The following is a 24,053-nucleotide window of genomic DNA, read 5'->3' as shown; positions in this document are numbered from 1 at the left end:
CTATAAAACAAATCCCAGAAACAAAATAATTGACATTGTAAGCACCAGAATACTGTTAACTTTAGCATGATTGTATTTTCCAAATCAAAATGACAAGAGATTAATGTTGTAGATAAATATGTTATATTTGTAAAGGTCAGTATTATGCATCCTGTCCAATCAATCCAATTTTATTTGTCAAGTGCTTTAATGTTATAAATATGCTGCATTTTCTATATTAGTAATGTTCAATATTATGCATCCTATGTAAACTATCCAATCCAATATTCCTTTTAAGCACTTTTAAAACAACAGCTGATAAAGTGCTGTAGAAAAAAATATATCAGGTAAGAGACAAAAGGGCTCAAGTATGGGTTAAAGCAAGATTCACCCAATATCAAAGCAATAAAATTAGATAAAAAAAGACAAAGGATAAAATAAAGCTCGCTGTCTTGCTAGGTGTAAAAAGGCAAAGGGAAACCAGGTTTTCTCAAACGACAAAAAAAAAAAGACAGTCTTTCTGTTTTTTTTTCTTGTAGATGGAAAGTATTTCAATTTATAAATTTTTTTTTTATCTCAAATGTGTGTGTGAATAAAATGAAATGGTGGAACTTGTACTCAGGGTTATGTACTGTGAGAGTCTTTTACAAGCCCATGCTTGCCTTTCTTCAATCTATTAATATCTTAATATCTTTTCAAAGTGGTAATGTTTGTAATAAACCAGTCTGGCATTACGTAATAACACCTGAGAGATGTAGGAGAAGTATATGAAACTATTTGTTTATAAAGTTACCGGCTGGCAGAGATGGCAAAAGTACTCACTTTCCGTACTTGAGTAAAAGTACAGATACTTGTGTTAAAAAATACTCTGGTAAAAGTGGAAGTACTGATTAAACTTCTTTACTCAAGTAATCGTAACAACGTACAGGCTTGTAAATTTACTTAAAGTATAAAAGTAAAAGTAGAAACCACTTTTTTCATGCCGTTGCCTACATTTTAAATGGATGTCTGCCAATAGGACTAGATCTCCGTTGTGTTCATTTTCAATCATCTCGTCGTCCATACTACTATGCTAACGCCACCGTCACCAAGCTGCAATGATTTGCCGTGAACGAATACCGCCGAATCTGTCGATTCATCTTGTAGTGGTGCGTCAAATGCAACGTAGATTCCCATCCAATTAGATTGAATTTGGTATTGATGACGTGAAAAATAATAACGGTAACTCCATTGAAATGATTCAAAACTAAAGTAACGAGCCAATTTTTTTAAAATGTAAGGAGTGGAAAGTACAGATATTTGTGTAAAAATGTAAGGAGTAGAAGTAAAAAGTCGCCATAAAAATAAGTAGTAAAGTAAAGTAAAAATATCAGAAAAATCTACTTGAGTACAGTAACGAAGTATTTGTACTTCGTTACTTCCCATCTCTGCCGGCTGGTGGATGTGATAAATCAGGGAGCTAATAAAGAGCCTGCCCCCAAATTCTGTGAAGAATGAGCTTGCAGAAAATCTCCTAAAATGCAGGTCTTGTGGGGTGTACCTAGTTTGCAGTGGTCAAAGAAAGGAACAGTAGTGAAGATGTAAAAAAAGGTGATTGATGCTTAGTAGGAGAAAAAGCCCGGCCTATCAGGATTAAACCAACACATTATCTATTCTAGCTAGATTTGCTTGTGAAGTTAATGGTTATTCTGAAAGGCATTAGGTTGGATGTTCATGCTGGCCCCTTTCTACTGAACAACAAAGCAGAGGCAGAAGATGGGTCTAATCTTAGGAAACATTTTTAGAAACCACATAAATGCTTAGGAATCTGCTTTGCCTACATGGACCTCACATTACATCAAGATGCACTTCAGGAAGAGGGTAAGCTCGAGGTGCTTTGGACAATATTGGGTGAAACTTTGGGTCTTACTTTGGCACCTATCTGAGCATTGAAGCGGACTCTGTTAACCCTTTTAAAGAAAGAGCTCTCTCTGAAAACTGTAGTCTATTTCAGATGGGTAACTTGCTCCACTACAAACCAAAGAGGATTCAGGAATAGTTTAAGGAGCAGAACAAGTTTACCTAGATACTGTAGGGGTTTGAAGTATTCAATCAAGCCTTTGTGGGATGTGCAGGACAAATGGGTCCAATCCATGGACCACAAAGGACTCGGTGGGTGTTCTTAGTGCCAGATAGCAAAGCACACTATCAGGGCTCTTATGGAATCCATGCCTTGACAGTTCAGGGATTTTTTTTAGCAGTAAAAAGAGATCAACACATGATTACGCAACTGGTCATATTCTTATGGCTGAACCATACTTGCTGTGTGATCACCTGTGGGCTTATCTTTGCCATTTATCAAGAATTACTTAAAATGTATGTTTCATTATGTGTTTAATTTCTTGGCCAACGTACAGCACTTTGATCCGTGAATCCTATTTTAGGGCTGTTGTTTTAGGCAGTAACGCTATGAAGCCTTTAAAGAACTAATCAGAAGTGTAAAAATGAGGGCTATGTGATATGGCTTAAAATCTAATCTAATTTTTTCCCCCCTACAAAATCTAATTAATACTTTTTTCTCACTTGAGTTTCAAAATAAAAATGACAATGACACATATTGCTTTTAAAAAGTTAGCTTTTATTTTAATTATCCCTTCCGAAAGATAAACCTTGATTTAAAGGGCAACAACTGTGAAACATGCTGGAAAAATCATCACGTTTCATAGCAAACAATGAAAATATAACACTAAATGTTTGTAACTAGTGGTATTACACAGAGAAATATTTTATCAGTTATAAGTAGACATCTAAGAACAAAAATAGATATCTTAGGAGTGCATTGGTGGGAAAATAATTCAGATAAAAAAAAAAAGTAATTAAATGACAGATTCAATTAATTGCCCAGTCCTACTCTTAGCTATGGAGGAACAAAGAGAGAATTGGTAAAAAAAAAAAAAAAAAAACGAGAATCAAAAGAGCAAAATTGTTACCAACAAAAAGTGAGATTTATCGATTTTATTAATACTAGTTTAAATGTATTTTATTGATGCCAGAAAATAATCTGATTGTTGTTGTTGTCCGAAACTAGTTATCTGTGACAGGAAAATTAACCAATATTAAATCTTTCTCTTTGCTAGTGTCAGAATGGGAGCAGCCTTTAGCATTCGTCCCTGGTGAGTCCCATGACCTTTGGCCAATTTCTGGAGCATCTGGAATTTTTTTAACAAGCAGCAATTTTGATTATTGTTTCTTTCTGTACACTGTCTTAGGCGTTGATGGAGGACCACAGAGTGCGCCCCCTTTATGTCTAGGAACAAATGGCATATTTGCATCTGCTAAAAGAGGCACCAAGATTGAAATGAAGCATGTGTCTAATGGCAAAAAACAAGCTTCACAAAAAGCAACACAGAGACAACAAGGCCACTTTCAAAGTGATTACCCTGGAAGTGATACAACAAAGGAAGCATCAGTGCCTGAAAGGGATCCTGTGCCTGCCATGCAAAACCTCTCTCAACCCAGTGATACTTTTCTGCCTTTGCCACAGGTAAATCAATGTTTGATCTAGGCCCTGTTTTTTTCTATCTTCTTCAAAGGTAAATGAGTTCAGTATGTCGGGGCTGGCAGATATTCACTCTGCGGTCTGTTAATAACTGCATACCTATTAACTGTTATTATCCAGGTGAGCAGCAAAGCAAAGAACGACATATCTCTGAAGGATCTTTGTTTTGAAGACAAAAAGAGAATTGCACACCTCATTGAAGAGCTAGCCAGGTAGGTGAAAAAAAATATCATATAGAGCCTCTTTAAAGTATTACTAGTAATAAGCTTCTATAAATGGAATAATTACACATAATTCTACTTTGTACATCAAAATATCAGTATTTAATAACTCAGATTACCTGCAGACTATTTTTCCTTTCATTTACTTTAACAATGCTCTTTAATGGTTTACAGAGTAAGCGAGGAGAAAGAGGAGTCTATGCAGCGTCTGAAAGATGAACAGGGAAACTTTGAACGCAAGATCCAGGTGCTAGAGCAGCAGAACCTGATGATAGCACAGGAACGAGAAAGTATCCTTTCAGCTTGCTGGCAGAACATTTTGCCAACATTTAGAATATGGTATTTAAAATCTGTAATGTGTAACTTTTATTGATATGTCTAAATCATGTCAGGTGCATCAGATTAAATCAGAATATTATTGATAAGTGGAATATTAATTATAATATTTTTAGTAATTGAATAGGCAGTGATATATTTAAAGCATTTTTTTGTTTAATTAATTATTATGGCATACAGCTAAAGAAAATGTAAGAGGCAAACGTTTTCCATGTGCAGTGCAGTACATGTACTTAAAAACTGGTCCGGTCTTCTTTGCATGATTTACTACAGCCTGTTCCAATACCGAGGCGTAAAGGAAGAAATATTGCGTGATATTAAGTGTTTCCTCTCATCCTTGTAAAGAAAAAATGTCAGAGCATGTGTTTTGCCTATCAGTCTTAGTGATGCCATTTGCATTAAAGTAGGAACTGGTACATTTGACAGTGTGAACAAGAGCAAAGTCCTGCTGAAACAGGAAATAAACATCTATATTAAGTTTGTCAGCAGAGGTTTGCTGGAATCTCTCTAAAGTTCACTGGTAGAGAGCTGCACTTATTTTGAATTTGATGAAACAGTGGCCAATAACAAGGCTCCCCAAGTTATCACTGACAGTACAAACTCTAAACATTGCCTTACAAAGCTTAAATTCTGTTCTTGGGACTCACAAAAAGCCACAATTTTTCAAATGTAAATACCTGACATTTGTATTGATTGATGAGGCTGAATGACATCATTATCATTGGGCTCTATGTTAAGAGCCTGGTCATAGGTGAAAGGGTGTTTTTGATTTTAGCATCTGCATCCTCCAAGCACCCGGTCAACCTGGACTGGGTCCTTCCAGGGTCGTGAAAATAAGGAGGTCGGAAGAGTTTGGGTATGGATTCAAACAGGTCCGGCTTTTTCCCGAGTTTCACTGCCCCTTACTCACCGTACGCTCTGCCGCCTAGCTACCGTGACAGTTGACACATAAAGCAGGCAAAAAATGAATGTCGAACTTCTTTTTACTCTTCTGTATGCTAAATACATTTTTAAGGAGTTTCAGCAGCAGTACCGTCGTCACAAATATCAGATTTGCAGTCCCCATACTGCACGGAATCTGTGCTTAAATGTAGGGTTGATATAATCGTGATTAATCAATTATTGAAATAATTGTCAACTAAGTTAGTAATTGATTCATCATAACTGGAGTATAGAGACTCTAAAATGCCTTTACCTGACAGAGCAACCCACTTGAAGCATTAGTTATATCAAGATGGTTAAAAAAATTGTATATAAGCGTTTTGTTTTTAAGATAAAGAATTTTTGTTTTTGTTTCTGTCAGTATGCTCTATCCGGAACAGAAATAAATTAGACTGCCCACAGCCCACAGCAGGCTTTAGTCCACAGAGCCACAATTGCCTTTTTTTGTGGTCAAGGGGTATAAATCTAGACTAAAATGTCTCGCCCTTTTTCCAGAGAGAAAACCAGTGACAGACCCGCTGTCATTATGAGGTTTGTTAACAGAAAGAACAAGACAGCACTTAAATGCCAATAAAGAGGATTAGGTGTTTTGTTTTTTATCAATGAGAATGTGTTAAAGCCTAATGCTTCTAAGATATCATGCCACCTGAAGAAATATATACAAAACACACCTACAAACTATTAAATATCAAACTCAATGAATCACCAGAGGAGGTTAGAATACTGATGGTAAAGAACCTTAAGGAACTGGACAAATAGCAATAATTTACAGGAACTGGGCTGTAAGGCAATAACCCTGCCTGCAACCATAACACAAAGCACAAAACACACTGAAAATAATGTTACTTTCCCTACACCGATCACAATGTGTTGGACTACTGGCTTGACATGAACCCAGGATAACGGCCTCTTCAGCCACTTGTTGGCTTTCATTGATTTGCAGTAATTTTTTTTTTAAACTCTTTCTATACCCTATCCCTGGTTAGTTTATAATCTCCCTGAACCTTCTCCAGACAGATGTGGTGATGGTTGCAAAGAACTGGTCTTTGAGCCTCTGAGTATAGTCTGAGTATAGTTTAGATTCCTGTACCTCCTTGCTAAACCTGTAAATCTATGCCTGAATGAAAATGTGCCGCAACTTCTGAAATACCCTTTTTCTCCTAATAATAGCTCTCTGGGTTTGGCTGTAACCCAGAGTTTATCCTTCTCCTGACCCTGGTTGGTGTTGGTATTTAGTTGTCCTCGTAGAAGATGATGTAGGACGAAACAATGGTTACCTCAATGAAGTTGTTGGGAGCATTTCTGAAGATCTGATTTTTTTTTTGGATTTTTTTTTTTTTTGTTGGACAAAAAGTTGATAACCTGTTTATGCTTGGGGAGTTCTTGGTTGAGGTTTCCTGTGGTAAAGTCAACAAAGACAGTAACAATAGAGTCCTGGTTTGCTCCTCATCATTCCATTGGCCAGCGTGAGCTGTGTGTCATGCCTGTTGTCAGGCAGCGAAATTTAAAAACCAACCATAGTGAATAACCCAAACTCACAGGGGAGTAAAACAGTTTATAGTTAATGATAAAGAAATTCCAGATAAGGAGAGCAGTGCTGCTGCATCACTGTCACGTCGCTACAGCAGCTGCTGGTGATGTGTAAACAGATACCACCTCCCTTTGTTTTGCCGGAGATTTCTTAAATGCAGTTCGCTCTGAACAGTTGGAAGCCAGCCAGCTGCAGAGCAGAGAACAGGATAAGTTAAGACGGAGAAGTCTGCATGAACCACAGAACAGAAGATGAATAAAAGGCTCAGATTTTTCCCTACCTGTAGCTGAACTTTTTCCAGTATGTTGCACATGGAGGGCACATCGGAGAGAAGTATTGCCTGTAGCAGTGCGCAAAATATCCAGCTCCGTTTCCTCTCTTATGGTGCTTCACTGCACTCTCCAAAAATTCTGACTTTTTTTTTTTTTCTTTTCTGTCTTAATGACATTCATTACTATTGGGTATCAGATAAATTGCCTTATTTTCTGTCAAGGTTCTCTCTGTACTCTATTCTCCAGTAGTGTTGCTGCTCAACAGCTCTGAACTTGGCAAACCTTCCTATGACTATGTAGACCTTAGACTATAGCCAGGCCATATTAGAAATAATTATTTTACCACTCTGATCTAGTAATTTTATTCTCCAAGAATTGTAATTTCAAATTTGCATCAGCTGATACCATGATCATCAGAATTAGAAGAAATAAACACTTGAGATATGACCCTCTGTGTATAATGAATAAAAACAAATGCCCTTCTAATGATATTATAATTAATAAGAAATATTTATCTGCAGCTCATTTAGAATAAATTCAAGTTAATAAAAAATAGAATTAAATCTCTGGCTAAACTTTACAGATAAGGAATTCATGAACTTAAGGTTTTATTCAGGATTTTTTAATATGTTTTGAGTCATAAACCAAGGATATATTTAAATAACTATTATTATTTATTATCAATAATAAATACATCTTTTTACATATGCAAATATTAAAATGGACATTAAACGCCATTACATTAATAATATTCAGAGCTATCTGCAGGGGGCAGTGTTGTCTAATTTAAAGATACGTAAAGGCCCCTAGGCTAAAGCCGTCAGTCTGACACAAAAGGCAAAGAAATGGATGCATTTAGATTATTTGATGTTTGCTGCAGTTGTCCTTTGCAATTGCTTGCAGCTTATCCACTGTTGTGCTCAGAATCCATTTCATGGTTGGAGCCGGTGGTCTGGAGTGTCTGAATTATCTAACATGAGGTTGAATACTAACTCAGAGAAAAATTAGATGGTCTGATTTTTTTATTAATTAAAAAAGGTAATTGTTGCAGACAGTCAGTGAAAACTAAATATGAGCTTCCTGCACAGTTTAGAAAAACTTATATCCTAATATTTTTTACTTTTTCCGAGATACAAAAACTCTTGACATTCTACCACTGAAAAGCTCAAAAACCTTTGGAAGGAATTTTTAACGAGATACCACCCATCGATCAGCCATGACAGGTGCTATCTGGTTTGTTTTAGTTTAACGCGACTTCTTCATTTATTTTCCCTGAAATAAATCTCTATATTTTGACCGAAAAACTGATTTTTGACCGATGACTGTTTGATTATAGGGCATACTTTTAGTGGTTCTTTAATAACACCCTGTCTGATGGGATAATGAAACCGCCATCCAAAGAAAACCTGTTTGAGATCTGCTTATCTTGACAGATAAAGACCAAGATCTTAGAGATGCACTGACTACTGGTGAATTTTCTGTCAATAATTTTCTAATCTGTAGGCTAAATTCAAAATTTATATGGGCAGTACCACCCCAGGTTAAATCAGGTTCAGCACTGGACAGGGCCTTTGGTGACTGCACAGCAGGGGCAGACAAGGCGCCAGCCATTTCAGCACTGGACAGTACCACCCCAGGTTAAATCAGGTTCAGCACTGGACAGGGCCTGTGGTGACTGCACAGCAGGGGCAGACAAGTTAATTGTTTTGCTGAGGGCTTCTGGGGGCCTGCACATCACTCAACCTGTGAAACCCGTCCATTAAATTCTTTCCAATATTCCAGAATTTAACCCTTTGCCATTAGCCAGCACTTCAGACAGGACCCTAACTCCTTCAACAGCGCCCATACGAGGCCTTTTCTGAAAATAAAACAAAACTTAGAACACATCCTTTTTTCTTTTTAATTTTATTTTTCTTATTTGACTTCAATAAAGAACACGTAAGAGTTAAAGAAATCTGCGCTGACACAAATTTTATTTATTCTGTTGTTCCTTCTTCGTGGATTTAAAACCACAACCTCCAACAAAGAACATATCTCAGTTTGCTTCTCTTGTGTTTATAACGTTTTAAAAAAAATAAAATCAGCCAAAACCGGAACCAGTAGTTCTTACATCTAAGAGTCACATTAAAATTAATTAGAAATCTTGTTTTCAGGTGACTTGTTAATAAATATGTTAATGCATAAAAGGAAATCAAAATCAGCTTCAGATCTGGTTTTAAAATAAAATAATTGTTGCCAGAACAAAATGTGATCCAGATGATGAGATTCTGAAACTGATTATGACAAACAAGCTCTCAACTTTTTGTACATTATCCACCTCTACTTTATCCAGTATTATTGTATAAGATGGATATAATTTATCAGTCGTATTCAGCAAATTTGGATAGCATTGAAAACTTCATCTATTTCAGTAGCTTTATTCACTAAGTGAGACACATGGATTTATTACACAAACATGTATTTTCAAGCTTTTTTTCTTTTAATCTAGATAATTAGCTTTAATTTTATATAAACAATAAATACTTTTAAGAGGAAATATGAGCCTCACCTCAGCAAGACGCATATTCTAATTTGTTGAAAATGATTGCAAATAGATCCCTCAGATCAGGGTCATGGGGAGTATACAATATATCTCTTCATCTTGTATAATATCAGGATGGTAAATTATATGGAATATTCAAAAGTCTGAGATGTTGAAAGAGGAAGTGTGTAGTTTGTTTGTCCACCTGAGCATTTCCTTCATTCTGTTTTACATTAAGAAGGCAAAAAATCCGAAGTGTATTTGACCCAGCTGGTAATTTGCACAATTTGCAACAGCAGCGGAGAAAATTGGGAAAGCACAACTCTATTAAAGTCAGTTTAGCTTGGAGACTTGGCATTTACAGCAAACTTCTAAACTTCATTAAAAAGGTATTTAAGAGGAAAAAGTGTTTGAATCCTATCACCTTAGGGTAGGGGGGGATAACAGTCTTGTATGTGCAAGAGTCAGGAAGACCCTTCTTAGGAAAAAGGTTTGGGCACTTCTTGGAAAGGTTAAGGAGACACCAAAGGCAAGCGTAGTGAGCGAGGGTCTTGTCAAGTCTAATTCCATTAAGCCTCAGCTTATCTTATCTAACCAAGACTCAGGGTTGTCTGAGGTATAAAGAATGTGGGACTATACGTTAGCCTCCAGCCACCCAGGATAAGTTAGAAAAGGACCCTTGATATTAGGGATATTTGGCTGACATTTGCAATTGACTGGCTTATAGAAGTGAATTTGTGGTATAGATAGGAGGGAAGAGTTTTGTACTTCAAGGCATGTTGGCCTTAGTAGATGTCATTCAGGATTTCTAACGGTGTCTGCTTTTGTTGCTGTTATTAAGAGATTTGAAACAATCTGTAAGGAAACCTGTGGTCCCTTAAAGGCACCACAGGAGCCTTGTTTAAGGCCATTGAAGACACTGATGTAATTAACAAAAAGTAAACACAAACTTTCATTTTTGTTTCTATAAATATACAAGCATTTAGTTTATTTTTTAATTTTTTTTTTATTTTGCTTTGTTAGATTTTAGACCTGCAATTTGAGCCAAAGATAAACCTTAAATGTGATTTTTATTTTTTTCTATTTTTTTATTTTTTTACCGCAATATAGCGCTACATACTACGTTATAGATGTTCATTTAGTTTTTGTTGACTTTAAAATTTCTGTAACTTGTTTGGTTACAAAGCAAGTCATACAAATAGGAATAATTTTATACTTTGAGCAAATACAACAGAGAAATGAAAAGTCCCTTTATTTCATCTTTCATGCAGAAACAAGTTTTTGCACTGCTTTGCTAAGCAGTTACAAAACTTGTCTAAACAAATATGTTGGAAAACGTATAAGAACCCATCTCTTTTATGTATATCTGGTCAGACTTTTAAGTATTGGTATGCCATTTTTAAAAGCTTTTTTTGAATGTGGTAGTGGTCTCCCAGTGTTATTTTCCCTCAGCAAGTTAGCAACCAATTGCTGGTAACATAACAGAATGTAAATAACTTCATTATGGAGCTCTGTACTGGAAGACAATAGTGACACTGGGTCCACCGTTAGTGTGATGGTATAGCCATGACTGAGCTGGAAGTGTAAGGAGTTTAGTTTTAAAACTAAAGAAGAAGCTTTTTGATAATTCTGTTTGCAAAAACGTATGTATTAGATACATTAAGGAGAGCTTCCTTAATGATTCAATGTGATACAACTTAATATGTGAAGGTCCAGTTTAATGACTCCATCTAGTTATAATATATGAATAGTAAATATGGCTGTTTACCAATGGTTTTGTCAGAATTACCTTTTTTTTATTGAATCGTGACATGCTTTCATATATTCTTTCTGTTTGGATTCTCCAGAATCAGTGCTATCAAGACGGTTATGTAAACCGTCATCTTCAATTACTTCCCTGTCATTTCTTCCCTACACACTTTTGATGTACTCAACAGCCATCATGCATCAGGCTCTCTGCCCCCGTTCCCTTTGCATCCCTGCTCAGGCTCAATCTCTTTGACACAGAGTACTAAAGTGGGTTTTAAAATACCCCTACTTTCCCTTCCTTCTGTGCAAATTTGTTCCACCTTGAAATGGATTTCATTATTTCATTTGAGCCTCTCTCTGACAGGGAAGTGAATCATTTTGACAGGCTCCATCTGAAGCCTCCTCACTCCAGCCGCTTGCTTCAGAGTATTTTTGGAGAGGGGAATGAGTGCGTTATTGTCGGCACTTTGTAGTTCGGATGTAAACTGGGAGTTTGCACAGTGCTCCCACTGGCTGATGTCCAAGGCTCTAAGGAAAAGAAATATGAAGAGGGTAATGACATTAGTGCTTCAATCAAGTATACTCGACTGAGTGGCTTTAAAAGAGGGAAATTATAGAAGCAGGATTAATATAAATATGATGAAATATAAAAACTTTAATTTTTTCTCTATACGTGTGTTTGAAATTCCTGCATGATTAAGGTAGGCTGTAGCCTAGGAAACATGTTCAATCTGTGAGGCATAAACAGACCTCCCAGTGCCGGCTTACTTGATGTGATGCCCTTGTGATGTCCTTAGGTTTTCCATATAGCTTGCTTTCATGGAGATCAGCGCAGGCATCCTGGAGCCCGCATGAGGCTGAGAGTTTAATCAAAGTGTTCTCTCACATTTTGCCAGTGTTTATGGAAGTCGCCGCATTGCATTTGCCTGGTGTCTGGTCCTCAATTCAAAGTCATCCTCACTCTCTTCTTTTCCCCCCTGTTTCATTTCCACGGCCTGATTGAACTCATCTAACAAGGAAAGTGTTTTCTTATTCAGTGTTCCGCCAACTATTTCTTCAATAAGACTCTACTCTGAACTTTGATTTTCTCTTTAAACGGAAGCTTTTTTTTTGCAAATGGATGCTGAGAAAAACTCATCAGATGGGATAGCATTGCCACCATCATAAAAAGATATGACATGGAGGAATACGCTTTATGGTCAGCTTGGGGTGTGTGTGTGTGTGTGTGTGTGTGTGTGTGTGTGTGTGTGTGTGTGTGTGTGTGCGCGCGTGCGTTAGTTGTATTGTGCACTACTTGCTTTACAGTTGTGTTTGGGTGTGGGCTGCTAACTATGCATTTGGGGAATTTTCACTTTTGTGCCTTGATGTTCTTCTGTTGTTTGGATCTGTGTGTGTCCTAGAACGTTGGGCTTGATTACTGCACGTGTGAGGATGTGTCTGTGCGCAGCCTCCCCGTTCTCATGCTCATTTCTTTGTGTGTGTTGGTGTGGTTTGGTGCTGCCACTGTCATTAGTGGGCTCCTGAGGCACAGCAGTAGTCCCGTTCCAGATTAGTTTTCATCTTGCTGCCAGCTCTCTGTCTGGCAAATAGCCTGGCGTGGCACAGCCCAGCTCAGCTCCACACAGCTTGGCTCAGCCCAGATGGCAAAAGCTACAAGCCACAACAACAACTTTGATTCTGCTGAACTCTTCTATCCATTTTTTTTAAGGAGTTACAGCTTTCTCTAGCTTCTGGGGTACAGTATAGAAGTTTAATTTCAGATTGTAGGTAAAAGGGCCAAAAGTGTCACGATACTAAGAAGTGAAAACACCCCAGTTTAAAGAAAACAAAAACATTTTTAATGCATTTTTTTTAAGCTTTCTATTATGGTATACATTTATTAAATCATAACGATCGTGACCTAAGAGGTCTTTCATTTAAATCACACATGTCTGTGTTTACCCATATAAATGATATCAAAGGAGTAGCAGTCCCTCCCTGGAAAACCAGTGACCAGGAAGCACCTCCCTTGATCATGCTTAACCTGACCTGTAAACAAAACGGTAAACAACATGGCTGCCAGAGGTCTCTGACTTTGGTTAGCCTTTCTAAAGACCAGTCCAGTGCCAGAAGTAATGACATACCATGCCGCAACACATTATCAAGCAGCACCCAAACGGGAGAAGTGTTGTCATGAAGCAAAGAAGGCAAATATCTTTCAGGTATCAGTGCTGGAAAAATAACACCAGAAAACAGCTAATATTTCATAGCGAATTAAAACTCTTTAGTGCCAAACACGTTTTTTTTCTCCATTATATCTATATATGTATAGTTGACCTTGGAAAGCTTATAAAAAGCCCATATAGAAGCCTTAATTTATGTGCCTCAAGGGTTACTTAAAGAGAATTAGTGGACAAACGGCATCATAAAAACCAGTGAGCACAGTAGACCTTTGTGGGTTTAGAATAAGGTTATGGACTAATAACCAAAGCTTAAAAATCTGAAAGAGGAGTGATAAATCAATCCTCTGGAAATAGAAAGCTTGTGACACAGCGACAGAACCACATAAACATGGCTACTGACCAAAACCTAAAGGTAAAGCAAAGTGAAGATTATCAGAGAAGGAGCCTTGAGCAGCTGAGTCCAAAGTCGATCTTCAAGAGTCGCTTTCCTGCAGGTTTTCTATGTTTGTGGTGTCAGCAAAGCTACTTTTAGTTGATGGCTGATTAACACCTTATGCTTTGCTAATATCATCTAAATCCTCTGTTAAAACAGAGAAACATTGAAAACCTGTAAGACGGCGACCGTCAAGGACCGACTTTGGACAGTCCTAGTTTAGAGGGTTCTAAAAACTCTGGAGAAGCTACGTAAACACACAGCTCGTATGGGGGGTTCTGTTGACTGTGTAGCCCACGAATGTTGCTTGTATGGAAGAGTGTTAAAAGAAAGCCTTAAAAAGTCTGTTTTTCAGTTTCCTACAAGCCACATAAGGAACACACACACAAAAAACAAAACATGGAAAAACATTGTCCCATGAGATTAAATAAAAAACCAAACTTTGTGGAGGAAGACCAAACACTGAACATCACGCTGAATACATCATATCCAAGTTCAATCAACATAGTGTCAGCATCATGCTGTGGATTTACTTCTCTTCAGCAGGGACAATAACCCTGATAAGAGTTGATTGGAAGATGGATGGAGGCACAGAGTATTTCAGGAGGAAAATCTGTTAGAGGCTGAAGTGCAGTGCTCTGACTGCGCTCACTTTAAGTAACCGTCATCACACAGGCAATGCAAGAATGTCATGATTCAGGTCAGATTTTATTTGCAGTGACTCAAAGTATTTGCCTAAATCCAATTAGGCATTTTGTGAAACATAGTATTTCTTGTTCAGATTCTTTCACCCAATCTGATGGACGTCTATGATAACTTTTTGTAAGTCACTGTATAGATTTTATACCCATCCATCCATTATCTGACACGCTTGTCCCGAGTGGGGTCGCAAGGGGTGCTGGTGCCTATCTGCAGCAGTCAATTGGCGACAGGCAGATTTTATACCTTTCAGAAATATTTGAAAACAATGTGTATAAAGTTCCAATAACCAGGTTGCATGAATGTATAACTTGGTGCAACTTTAGTACTTTGTAGATCTGGGGTGAATTAACAGCATGAATTTTATGAAGTTGGTTTATTATAAGGGGGGTTCAAGTAAAGTCGCTGTTGTTGGTTACTTAACCTTCGGTGCTTCAGGCCTGCAGCAGCAGTACAAAGAGTGCCAGGAGTTGCTCGCCCTCTACCAACAGTACCTTTCTCAGCAGCAGGCCAAACTAAACCAGTCCATTGCACAGCTCAGTCAGGCGACTCACAATAAGGTAAGGCACAGTATGGAAGGTATGCATTTTTCTTTTGTATGATCCATCAACTTATTATCAGACAGAGACAGTAGGATCCTTCTTCTGTATCTTAAGAGAGGTGGAGATCCTTCAGCTGGCTCCCTAAGACCATATTTACAGATCTGATTTGTTGCACACAGCCTCTCAAGGGGAGTGAGTCCCTAATCAAGAAGATGACATTGGAGCTCCTTGCTCTGAGGCTTTCTCCTGATTGAAACTCTTTGTTAAGTAAGTTAAAACTGACTGGATCTGTACGTGGTTCCAGCAGCACACAGAGGGACTGGTCCCACATCTTTTGGAGTCCACTGGAATATTGGGAGATATTGATGTGTATGAAACATGGTTTTTTGTAGCAAACACCAACCTAGCTCTCTGTGGAAAGCTGATATAAATGGTGAACCTCTGAAAAATATGCAGAAAGCGTCCGTCTTGTTCTCTACTAACTAAATTATATGACTTGTTTATGTTTAAATTGCTGTTGCTTGAATTCTCTAAAATGCTTTTTTTGTTTTTGTTTTTCTGCCCTTGATAACAATTTGCTAACCTCTCAAAAGGAAGGGAGATTATTAGCAGTACAGGGAATTCAGCTAAAAAGACATGTTGCATTGTGGCTTCTTTTTTTAGTGATCTACAGTTGTAATTATCTTCTTATTTTACAGTTATGAGCTATACACTCCTATCTCTAAACAATTTATTAGTTAATTGATTCCTAAATGCTTTGATTTTAATAGAAAAACCTTATAGGCTAGCTGAGTGCACGTCAGGTCATATTCTAATACCTACTGATGATTTCTCTTTAGTCTCTGCAAATTTTTCAAGCCACTCTTTGTTAGGCTGTGACATTTTAAATTGAAGTCAAACAAAAAGGCCTCAGTAAAGTAGATGGGTAAATTCAGAGCATTTGACCTGACCAAATCCAGTTATTGTCTCTCTCAAGGTGACTCTGTACAGGCAAAGATGCAACTCAAGGGAAGGCTTCTGTGAGTAATAGTGACTTTGTCAACCTCGTTGTCCCACGGCGGCTCTGAATAATAAGTATTTTCTTGCTCTCTGACCCTCAGCAAATTACTCAGTCTCTTTGCCATTAGAATAGTAGATGGGCTTTTCTCCCTGTGTTTAGCTGGTAATGTTCTTGATCTTTAAACACAAAGTTTTCTTCTTAGTCTCTCAGCAACACTTAATTGTTACTGTTTTGTCACTATACAGGTGCTGGTCATAAAATTAGAATATCATGAAAAAGTAGATTGATTTCAGTAATTCCATTTAAAAAGTGAAACTTGTATATTATATTCATACATTACATACAAACTCATATATTTCAGATGTTTATTTTGTTTAATTTTGATGATTACAAATGACAACAAATGAAAATCTCAAATTCATCATATCAGAAAATTAGAATATTGTGAAAAGGTTCAAAATTGATGGCCCCTGGTGCCACACTCTAATCAGCTAATTAACTCAAACCACCTGCAAAAGCCTTTAAATGGTCTTTCAGTCTAGTTCTATAGGCTACACAATCATGGGGAAGACTGCTGACTTGACAGTTGTCCAAAAGACGACCATCGACACCTTGCACAAGGAGGGCAAGACACAAAAGGTCATCGCTAAAGAGGCTGGCTGTTCACAGAGCTCAGTGTCCAAGCACATTAATAGAGAGGCGAAGGGAAGGAAAAGATGTGGTCGAAAAAAGTGTACAAGCAAGAGAGATAACCGCACCCTGGAGAGGATTGTGAAACAAAACCCATTCAAAAATGTGGGGGAGATTCACAAAGAGTGGACTGCAGCTGGAGTGAGTGCTTCAAGAACCACCACACACAGACGTATGAAAGACATGGGTTTCTGCTGTCGCATTCCTTGTGTCAAGCCACTCTTGAACCACAGACAGCGTCAGAAGCGTCTTGCCTGGGCTAAAGAGAAACAGGACTGGACTGCTGGTGAGTGGTCCAAAGTCATGTTCTCTGATGAAAGTAAATTTTGCATTTCCTTTGGAAATCAAGGTCCCAGAGTCTGGAGGAAAAGAAGAGAGGCACTTCATCCACGTTGCTTGAAGTCCAGTGTAAAGTTTCCACAGTCAGTGATGGTTTGGGGTGCCATGTCATCTGCTGGTGTTGGTCCATTGTGTTTTCTGAGGTCCAGGGTCAACGCAGCCACATACCAGGAAGTTTTAGAGCACTTCATGCTTCCTGCAGCTGACCAACTTTTTGGAGATGCAGATTTCATTTTCCAACAGGACTTGGCACCTGCACACAGTGCCAAAGCTACCAGTACCTGGTTGAAGGACCATGGTATCCCTGTTCTTAATTGGCCAGCAAACTCTCCTGACCTTAACCCCATAGAAAATCTATGGGGTATTGTGAAGAAGAAGATGCAATACACCAGACCCAACAATTCAGAAGAGCTAAAAGCCACTATTAGAGCAACCTGGGCTATCATAACACCTGAGCAGTGCCACAGACTGATCGACTCCATGCCACGCCGCATTGCTGCAGTAATACAGGCCAAAGGAGGCCCAACTAAATACTGAGTGCTGTACATGCTCATACTTTTCATGTTCATACTTTTCAGTTGGCCAACATTTCTATAAATCCTTTGTTTTTATTGGTCTTCAGTAATATTCTAATTTTCTGATATGATGAATTTGAGATTTTCATTTGTTGTCATTTGTAATCATCAAAATTAAACAAAATAAACATCTGAAATATATGAGTTTGTATGTAATGTATGAATATAATATACAAGTTTCACTTTTTAAATGGAATTACTGAAATCAATCTACTTTTTCATGATATTCTAATTTTATGACCAGCACCTGTAAAGTCCAGACAGATTATAGCAGCATGTGCATAATCTTGTCTTCGGTTTACATAACCTGCGCTTTGGCAGCAGTTGGGACCTCCATAGCTTTTACTAAAAAATGGAGGGAGTTTATGGCCAAGTACAGAGTTAGTGCATTAGTTAGGTAGAATTAGATTAAGGTTTTATAGAGCAGTCAGATTTGACTGATAATGTGTATCAGACTTTTAGGGGCTCTAAATTTGGTAAAAAGACTTTTTCTTTTGGTGTGTTCACAGGTGCTCGCTTCAGAGGAAACTCAGAGCAGGTCCTCTGCGAGCAGAGCTAATGGCTCTCTTTTCGATGGCTCGTACCTCGGCCTCACTGCTGCCGGTGCGCAACAGTCCAAGGTGTTCAGGGGTGGTAGTGGAAGAAGAGGTGCTGCAGAAACGTTTAGGAACCCTGAGTCTCTGTCCTGTGACAGCGTGCTGAGTCCACACGTCAGAGCAACCAAACAGCTCATGAGTCAGAAAAAAGACTGCAGGAAACCACGCATATGCTACACATGTGAGCGCTGCCAAGGCAGTTGTCATGACTCTAGCTACGATGCACAGCACTGGAGAAGTGAAAGCTGCTCCTGTCTGGTGAACTGTCATCACCACTCCTTAAATCGCAGGGAGCATCAAAGGTAATGTTCATGCACATATTCTTGCTGCAGTAGTTTTAGTCTTTTAACCCTTTCACATTTAGTTATGCACTACCACAAACTTCAGTGTCTTATTAGGAGTTATTTAAAAAGCCAACACAAAGTAGTGCTTAATTGTGAAGTGGAAGGAAAAGATGCATGGTTAAGCTATAAACGGTGGCATTTATTTGTATTTTGACATTTTTACTTATCCTTGAATAAACTTTAAGAAAAGTGATATTTTTGATCTTATGAAGTTAGTTAGTCAGAAGCTAGAATTGATCACCTTAGATAACATAGATGTTTATATTCAGCTGGGATGGGGGCAACTGACCCTAGCTGGTAGAACAGTGGATTAAGTAAAACACAGGGCTATCTGAAAGAAGCCTGTTGATCCTCTGAGTTGGACAGTGAATGCTTCTATGGCTCCATTTATAAGCCTAAAATTCCATATGAAAAAAAAATTATCTTCAATTTTTTTTATTTGTCCAAACAAATCCGATTAATCAAGTTTTTTATTACTTCCAAAAGCTGCTCTTATTTCAGTCGTCCCCCCTGGGACCTGAGCTTGTTTAACATGCAACAAACCTCAATATTTACCGCCACTAGTATCGCACATTGAGTTATGAGAACAAAAGTTATAAACTGATGTCAGTCCGAGTTATGGAAGCCCAAGGAGTGCTTTAAAGGAAAAAAAAAACCCTGATTTAAAAAAAATAGAATCTTTATAAACAGAAAATTCGATTCATCGAAAAAATCAATGAATTGCCCAGCTCAACTTATAACTCTTAATCTGTTGAGGTTCAGCTGTTTTTCAAAGATGAATAAGGAAAAAAATTATCTCTTTAAAACTGCAAGGCAGGTAAAAAAAAAAAAATCACAGAATTTCAGTTTCCTTTCACTTGTCAGTTTTTTGCTACTTTCTCATGAAACGGGACTGAAAATATTAATGTTTTGGTTGCTATGTGATAAATACTGAAAGGTTGAGGGTGTAAATAATTTTGCAAGGCACACTATCCTCTTACAAGACTACATCTGTTTTTTTTATTTTCTAGTTAAGATCTACTCCTACAGTGGAGACATGCAGATCATGTGTTGCACATATTTCCATATAGGTTTCAGAGCGGGAATATGATTAATGCAGAGGCAAAGGAAGCCCTGACCAGGCCACTGCTGGGTCACGAGGACTGGGAGGAGAAGCGGCACCAGCTGCTGTTGCAGAAGATGCAGTTAGAGATGGAGAGAGAGAAGCTGCAGGCACGGCTGGCTGAGCAGGAGGAGCGGCTTGGCAGACAGACAGAGCAGCTTCGACAGTCACGACTTCATCACAGCAGGTAGAACATACAAGCCAAGGAAACATGGCCTGAATGTGGCGACACTGCTGGGAAATATTTACAGGCTGAAGTTGATAAGCGTTTACTTGGTTTTTTTCTTTATGAATTAAAGTGTCTAAAAAGTTTCTGTCCTGTGTCACCCATTGCAGACCTGTTATTTTTTTCTTTTTTTTTCTGATTTTCCACTCCTTCTTTTTCATTTTGGTTTAACAATCCAGTCAGGCTCAGAATGAAGGGTCAGAACCCAAGGGTCCTTCTCACCAAGATTTGCCCTCCAGGTAAGTCAGTCATTTTAGTCAGACTCTCAGCTTAACCATCAAATAAGCAGTTCACACCCATAGAATATTGTTAAAAAAATGAGCCTTTGGCCTGCAGGTCGTCTGAGGATGGGGAGGTTCATTCTGCAGCTGAGCAGTTGCATGGAAAAACCTCCGAGGCTATACCTGCTTCTTCTCCCAATGCAAAGAGTAAGTCTATCAGCGTATATAAAAGGATCAATTTATTATAAACTTTAATCCAGGGTGCATTTCATTTTTTTTTTTTTTTTTTTTTTTTTACAATTCTATTGCTTATAAAACTAATCGTACTGATTCAAAGTATCATACTCTTGGCTCTATGACTTGCTGTTTACATTTCTAAATATGTTTTTTTTTTCTGTTAAACCATTAGAACAGTCTAAGAGTGACATGGCCACATCTCCACTAAAGAACCCTTCAGCTCAAAGTTTCCCTACCTCAGTTTCTGCAACCCAAAACACCTCTGAAAGCAGGTGAGTAAATATAACTTAATATTTTGACTCAATTATTTTGATAGTTCACTTATTTTACTGTTGCATTGTTGCTAGGGTACCATTATTTCTTAAGCCACAATGTGTTGAAAAGTAGCTGTAAGATTTAGCATAGATCTTCTTCTATTAGTTGCTCTATTTGTTGCAATTTTGATATCGACTATTAAGTTAAGAGGTTTTTACTAATAATTTAGATAAAAGACATTCTGATTATAAAGTTGTCATCCTACCGAGCTTTAGCATCCTTTTTTAGCAAATAGCTCAGCTAGCCTGGCTTTACAAAAGCAACAGCAATGTTCCACGGAGAATGTAGAGCCTTGCTCTCAGCCCTCATTTTAAAAAATTTACAAAAAGTGCAAAAAATAAAAATCAGATGTGTCATGCTTCATTTAGGTCTCCTGTTTCCAGTAGAAAAATTTAGTCGCTCTCAGTCTGAAGAACATGCATGTCTCCACATTTCCAATTAACTTTTCTGTTTTACATCTTTCAACTAAAGTTTATATCTGTAACACATTAAAATATAACTTAGTTGTCCAAGGAGCTTTAATCACCCAAAAACACTATTAAAACTGATTTTTCCCCCCAAATATAACTCCATGAGAGAAAAATCACATTAAAACAATTTAAATAAAATGTCAGATAAAGAAAATGGTGAACTGTCAGACTGCTTAAGCCAGCGTTAAAACGGCGTTAAAAGCTAAAGGGAAGAAAATGTGTTATGAGAGAAGATTTGAAAACCGAGAGGGAATCAGCCTGGCGGATGAGCAAAGGTAGGTCCATAGTTTGAAATAGTCTGATGACAGAGAAAGTATGAACATTTCTCTACACTTTCTTTTCTTTTTGTCTTGAGCATGACTAATAAAAGGTTATTCTGTAGAACTGAGCGGAGTGTGTAGATAAAGCAGGTCTGACAAACACTGGGGGGCAAGGCCATGAAGATATTTAAAAGCAAATAAAAGAATATTATAATCATCCCCAAAACAAACAGGTGGCCATTAAGTTGCTGCTAAAACAAGAGACGTATTCTCTTGTTTTTTGGTATGACTTAACAAGCGTAGCAGCATTTGGGATCTGCTGAGGTACACTTTTTATTGTTCAGGTGTATGAAATGTTGTGGAATTTATGAGTTAATTTCTGCTGTGCATTCAAATCGTTGTTTTGCGTAGGAACTTTATCCCCCTTTTTTAGTCGTATATGAATCTTACTGCTATCTTTACTCTGCTTCCAGAAAATTCACTCCATGGGGTTAGGTAAAGAGAAAAGGGATGAGGAATAACATTACAGCCTTAAGCCACTCTCAGTGAGAAAGTTGCTGCATCAAACTCAGAAGCTTCATCATAAACAAAACGTTTTTAGATGAGACCTTAGCTGATCTAGAGCAACCGCATGAATACTGACCCAGTTCTGTAAAGGAGTAAGCAGGAGATAATGAGGTGCCAAGATGAAGAACACGAGAAACAACTGGAATTTGTGGAGACCCAGCAGGTTTCATATTTGTTTGTAATTTTGGATCATGAATCAAAACATAGAAACAAAAATCAGGACCTAACATTTTCGGTTGCCATGCAAGATTTCTGGTGTTCTTTTGTTGCAGTCTAGAGAAAAGCTTGGCTTTATTAGCTATGATGAATTGGAATAACATGGTTTTAACACATTATTGAGTGAGAAATTCCACCTCAAAACATCAGGATGAAATTTGCTGCTCCTCAATGGAAATGGCTTCCTTCAGGCAAAACAATACAGCTTTTGTCCACTGGGGGAACCAAAATTGACCAGACCAAGTTCTAAAGTACTGCTTTAAATCGGCCATTGCTGTTGGGAATTTCCCACTGTCTTTCATAGCAGCTAGAAGTGAATATAAAACATTTCTACCAGTATATAAAACCAGATATAATACGAGAAGGTTTAAAAATATTTAGTTCATTTAGGTATTTATAAACTGTTTCCCCACAGTTCAGTAGCACGTTTTAGTGGCGTTATGATGCAGCACACCATTTTTCTGTGTATGTAAAAGATCCATCCTCCTGGCTTTTTAAAACCTGTGGAGTTTAACCCCTTTATATTCTTTTTTTTATGTTTTATATGCTGACAGCTCTGCAAACGTGATCACAGCTTTCATGTAGGCACCAATTTCAAACCGTGCCCTACGCTCTACCCCTTAACTTCCCAGTGTCCCTCCCAATGAAGTCACACTTGTAGCTGTGGCAGATCCTTTGATTGATTGTGGATGGAATAAATGAGAATTGGACCCCTCTTCCCTCCACCAATTAAGGAAAACAGTTGTTGCTGTGGTAAGACAGAGAGACCCCATGTGCATGGCTATTTTTAAAAACATTTTATTTACACATCTATTCAGTTGGGTTTCCAGATTGAGAACTATTTATGTTCAGGGGAGGATTGTAAATGGTTTTGACCGTCAATTGGCAAAGAAACCTGTCTAGTTTAATAAATGGGACATGGATTGAATTTCATTGATTTTGGCTCATTTTGTTTCGGTTATCTGATTTGTGCACATAAGTACAACTTATATTTCAAGCTGCATTTTGAATTTCTTGACGTTTCATTTTAAAGTGCTAAGAATATCCAAATACAATACAATATATTGCAGTGTCCCAATATCGCATATTGCATTGTGAACCAACGTATGATAATACGCATTGTATTCTGAAGTCTTTGCTAATACCCTTCCCAGTAATCATCTGCAGTTGACATAGCAATTTTTAAATGTTGCACAAAATGTGCTAATCTGTTGCACAAAATGTTTAATATAATTAATAAATGATTGTCCTTTATTCCACAAAAGAATGGCCTCTATTTTTGGCCTAATTTTCCCGGTTAGTTTAAATAAACTCTATTTAAACAACCCCAGCCTTCTTCCACACAGTTTAGGCTCAGGTTTTTATTTTTATTTTAGCTTTAATCCCTGAACCTGTGTCTGAAGCAGTGTAAAAACGTCAGCACCTCTCTGACATCCTTCACTTTTAACTTCACAAGGTAAATAAATAGTGGTCTTACCTGTGACGCAGTGCAGAAATTTTCATTGTAGACCGTGATGTGTCAGACATTAATATCCATCTTTTCATGTAGGCTCCAAACTGAGCTATTTTGAATCTCTGCTTTGTTTTCAGGGTCATTCATTTTAAGGCTGTTTATATGTGTCTGAAAGGCTAACCCCTTAAAAATGTCAGATTTTCCCTCAGATATCCTACTATGTGTGGACAAGTCCTAAAACTAGTGAAATTTGTGCCTTTTTTTTACTCAGGAATCAATCCTTATTAGGGTCAGACTGTGGAGTTTACAATCAGTCAATTGGTTAATACATGTCTGCCTGACATGCCTGAGCATACTAGGCACGTACCAGTAAAAGCAAAAAAAAGAGACACCTTTCGGCAACAGTGTTTCTGTGTTCCCAACTCAAAACACAGCCTTATGTTAGTCAAACAGGCTCTATCTACGGTCGGATTAATTGCAAGCCTTTGATCTTTGTGGCTTAGTTAGCACTAAGTTT

The 24,053-nt window shown here is 37.8% G+C and overlaps 1 protein-coding gene across 1 annotated transcript in view; it reads left to right on the top strand.

Moving 5' to 3' along the window:
- The window catches only part of kiaa1328 (KIAA1328 ortholog), a 30,992-nt gene that overhangs the window by 640 nt on the left and 6,299 nt on the right, over window positions 1–24,053 (top strand). Inside the window, exons 2-11 of the mRNA XM_038277827.1 lie at window positions 3,096–3,131; window positions 3,228–3,502; window positions 3,638–3,729; window positions 3,913–4,028; window positions 14,822–14,943; window positions 18,039–18,427; window positions 19,540–19,758; window positions 19,977–20,036; window positions 20,134–20,225; window positions 20,428–20,527. Coding sequence (XP_038133755.1) covers window positions 3,096–3,131; window positions 3,228–3,502; window positions 3,638–3,729; window positions 3,913–4,028; window positions 14,822–14,943; window positions 18,039–18,427; window positions 19,540–19,758; window positions 19,977–20,036; window positions 20,134–20,225; window positions 20,428–20,527 — 1,501 coding nt within the window. The remainder of the gene's footprint in view (window positions 1–3,095; window positions 3,132–3,227; window positions 3,503–3,637; window positions 3,730–3,912; window positions 4,029–14,821; window positions 14,944–18,038; window positions 18,428–19,539; window positions 19,759–19,976; window positions 20,037–20,133; window positions 20,226–20,427; window positions 20,528–24,053) is intronic.

This window comes from Cyprinodon tularosa, unplaced genomic scaffold, assembly GCF_016077235.1.
Source record: "Cyprinodon tularosa strain WSP-4 unplaced genomic scaffold, ASM1607723v1 ctg135, whole genome shotgun sequence".
Lineage (NCBI taxonomy): Eukaryota > Metazoa > Chordata > Actinopteri > Cyprinodontiformes > Cyprinodontidae > Cyprinodon > Cyprinodon tularosa.
Note: the sequence above shows the minus strand (reverse complement) of the source record. Positions and strands in the feature narration are given on the sequence as shown.